Below are 2,263 nucleotides of genomic sequence, written 5' to 3' on the forward strand. Positions count from 1 at the left end.
TAGCTTATATTTATTTAGTACATTTTTAAATTAATGTAAAAACTAAAATGAATTGTAAAACTGAAAGTATTTTTTTTAAATTGTGTTCAGCATTGTGGGCCGCATTTGAATTCGTGACGGGCCGCGGGTTGAGAACCACTGCCATAGAGAGAGCAGAATATCATAGATTTGTAGCTGTATTCTTTTGAAGTAGGCCAATTTACAACCACTTAGCAACCACTCAGTACACCCTAGTAACCGCACAGCACCACGCTAAAAGACACTCAGAATCAGAATGAGCTTTATTGCCAGGTATGTTTTCACATACGAGGAATTTGTTTTCATGACAGAAGCTTCTGTCCATGATGGTGAGTGGGGGGTTTCTCCTGAAGTCCACGATCATCTCCACTGTTTTGAGCATGTTGAGCTCCAGATTTTTGAGACTGCACCAGACAGTCAGCTCTTTAACCTCCGGTCTGTAAGCAGACTCGTCACCATCCTGAATGAGGCCGAGGGGGGCCAGCTGGTCCGCACAGGTTTTCAGACAGGCTGGTGTCACACAATCTGGGCCTGGTGCTTTTTTCCCATTCTGCTTCCGGAAGATCTGGCGCACCTCGTCTTCACTGATTTGAGGTGCAGGTGTGGGGGAGAGGGGGGTTGCAGGAGGTGTGAATGGTTGTGTCGGCCTGTTTATACAAGACATTGTCCCCCTTCCTGTAAGCATCTTCATATATACTTCATATATACATACATCTTCATGAATACTAGCAACCACAAAATAACAGAAATGTAGTTGGATATCTGAACTAGAAGACTTAGAAATAGAAAATATCTATATACATATTTATATATACACACACATCATTATAGAAAGTATTTTAAATGGCCACATCTAGCTTGTTCTTCCTTCTCGTTTCGCCCTGCAGTGAAATGGACGGAGCAGAACTTTCTCGACAAACAACTGCATAAGCTGCTGAAGGAAATTGAGTTCAAGGGTGTGTCCAAATGAGCCTGCAATTTTGGAAACCGCAGCAAATAAACATTCGCACCTTCAGAGAAGTGTTATCACAACACCCACACACTCTTGTCTATACATATATATCCACACATGAGCCTCTTTATTCACATCACCCTCCTATTCACACTCAGCTGCTAAATGTCTTACTTTCTGTGCCGTTTATATCACGAGTCAAATGTAGTGACTAAAACTGACTTTGCACCAGCTGATAGAAAATATAAGCTGCCACCTGGTAATGGCTGTGTGTCAAATATTAGAGAACAGTGTTGTTTGGCACTTGATAACTGAATGAAGCTCTCACCGTTAAGTTGCTCCTTAGAGTTCACAACGGTTAATTTACTCAAAAAGGTTTAAAAACCACTGCTATAAATAACTTTTGTCATTCTCAGGAAGGGTTTATTTTCAGGTCCTCATTATAGGACTTAAATAAAGATCCTGCTGAATTTTTTTTAATGTACTGTATACCTGGAAATTAGAGTGTCCAATAACTGAGAAAGTTGTATTTGTTTTTTGACACAAACGTATATTTTAGATAATTTGAAGTACTTCAAATACAGCTATGCTTTGACAAATCAGTTAGCTACATGTAATAAAACATAGCTAAGTACATTGAAGAAATGGTGTATTTAACCAAATATTCAATTTGCTACATAGAGCCAGACCTTAAAAAAACTTAAACTTGTTACTGGCTACACTGTTTTGAACTGTAGGGGATTTAGCTATAGTCATAGTTACAGTTTAAGACCAAAGGACCAGATAAGATGAATGAAGACCAGGAGTCAAAGATACTATCAATTGAAGAAAAATTTACTGAAGAAAATAGTCTGCAGTTTCATCAGCAGAAGTCCGCTTCAATACTCGAGAGGAGTTCGTAAGCTGCTCTGTGTACATTCTGAATACATCAGTAATTATACTCTAACAGAGGTCACTAAATACGTCATTACTTCGGTAAAAAGGATTCTGATTGGTTAAATTGTGGAAAAACATGTAAAATCTTAACAGATAATAAAGTCCAAAACATATCTCCGAAGGTTTGTTTAGATGACACGCGATTAGAGGTCACACGCAACGTCTCACTCCCAAGACTTATGTCTGCCAACCAGTGCATCAGGGTGACAGAAGAGGTCCAGATGAGCCTTCCACCCTGGGTGCTGTTAAGATTGCCCCTGGAGACTGGTACTGCACAGACAGATACCAACACACATACATAGAGAAACCCTTATCTACTTCAAGGTTGAGTAGCTAGGCTCTTACTCCTATCAGGTA

General features: G+C 39.6%; 1 protein-coding gene across 1 annotated transcript in view; it reads left to right on the plus strand.

The window, feature by feature from the left end:
- The window catches only part of LOC107672126 (testis-expressed sequence 33 protein-like), a 6,166-nt gene extending 5,178 nt beyond the window's left edge, over positions 1-988 (plus strand). Inside the window, exon 4 of the mRNA XM_016465211.1 lies at positions 901-988. Within this exon, the coding sequence (XP_016320697.1) occupies positions 901-988 (88 nt within the window). The remainder of the gene's footprint in view (positions 1-900) is intronic.
- The last annotated feature ends 1,275 nt before the right edge of the window (positions 989-2,263 follow it).

Source organism: Sinocyclocheilus anshuiensis, unplaced genomic scaffold (genome assembly GCF_001515605.1).
Source record: "Sinocyclocheilus anshuiensis isolate Anshui unplaced genomic scaffold, SAMN03320099.WGS_v1.1 scaffold12, whole genome shotgun sequence".
Taxonomy (NCBI): Eukaryota; Metazoa; Chordata; class Actinopteri; order Cypriniformes; family Cyprinidae; genus Sinocyclocheilus; species Sinocyclocheilus anshuiensis.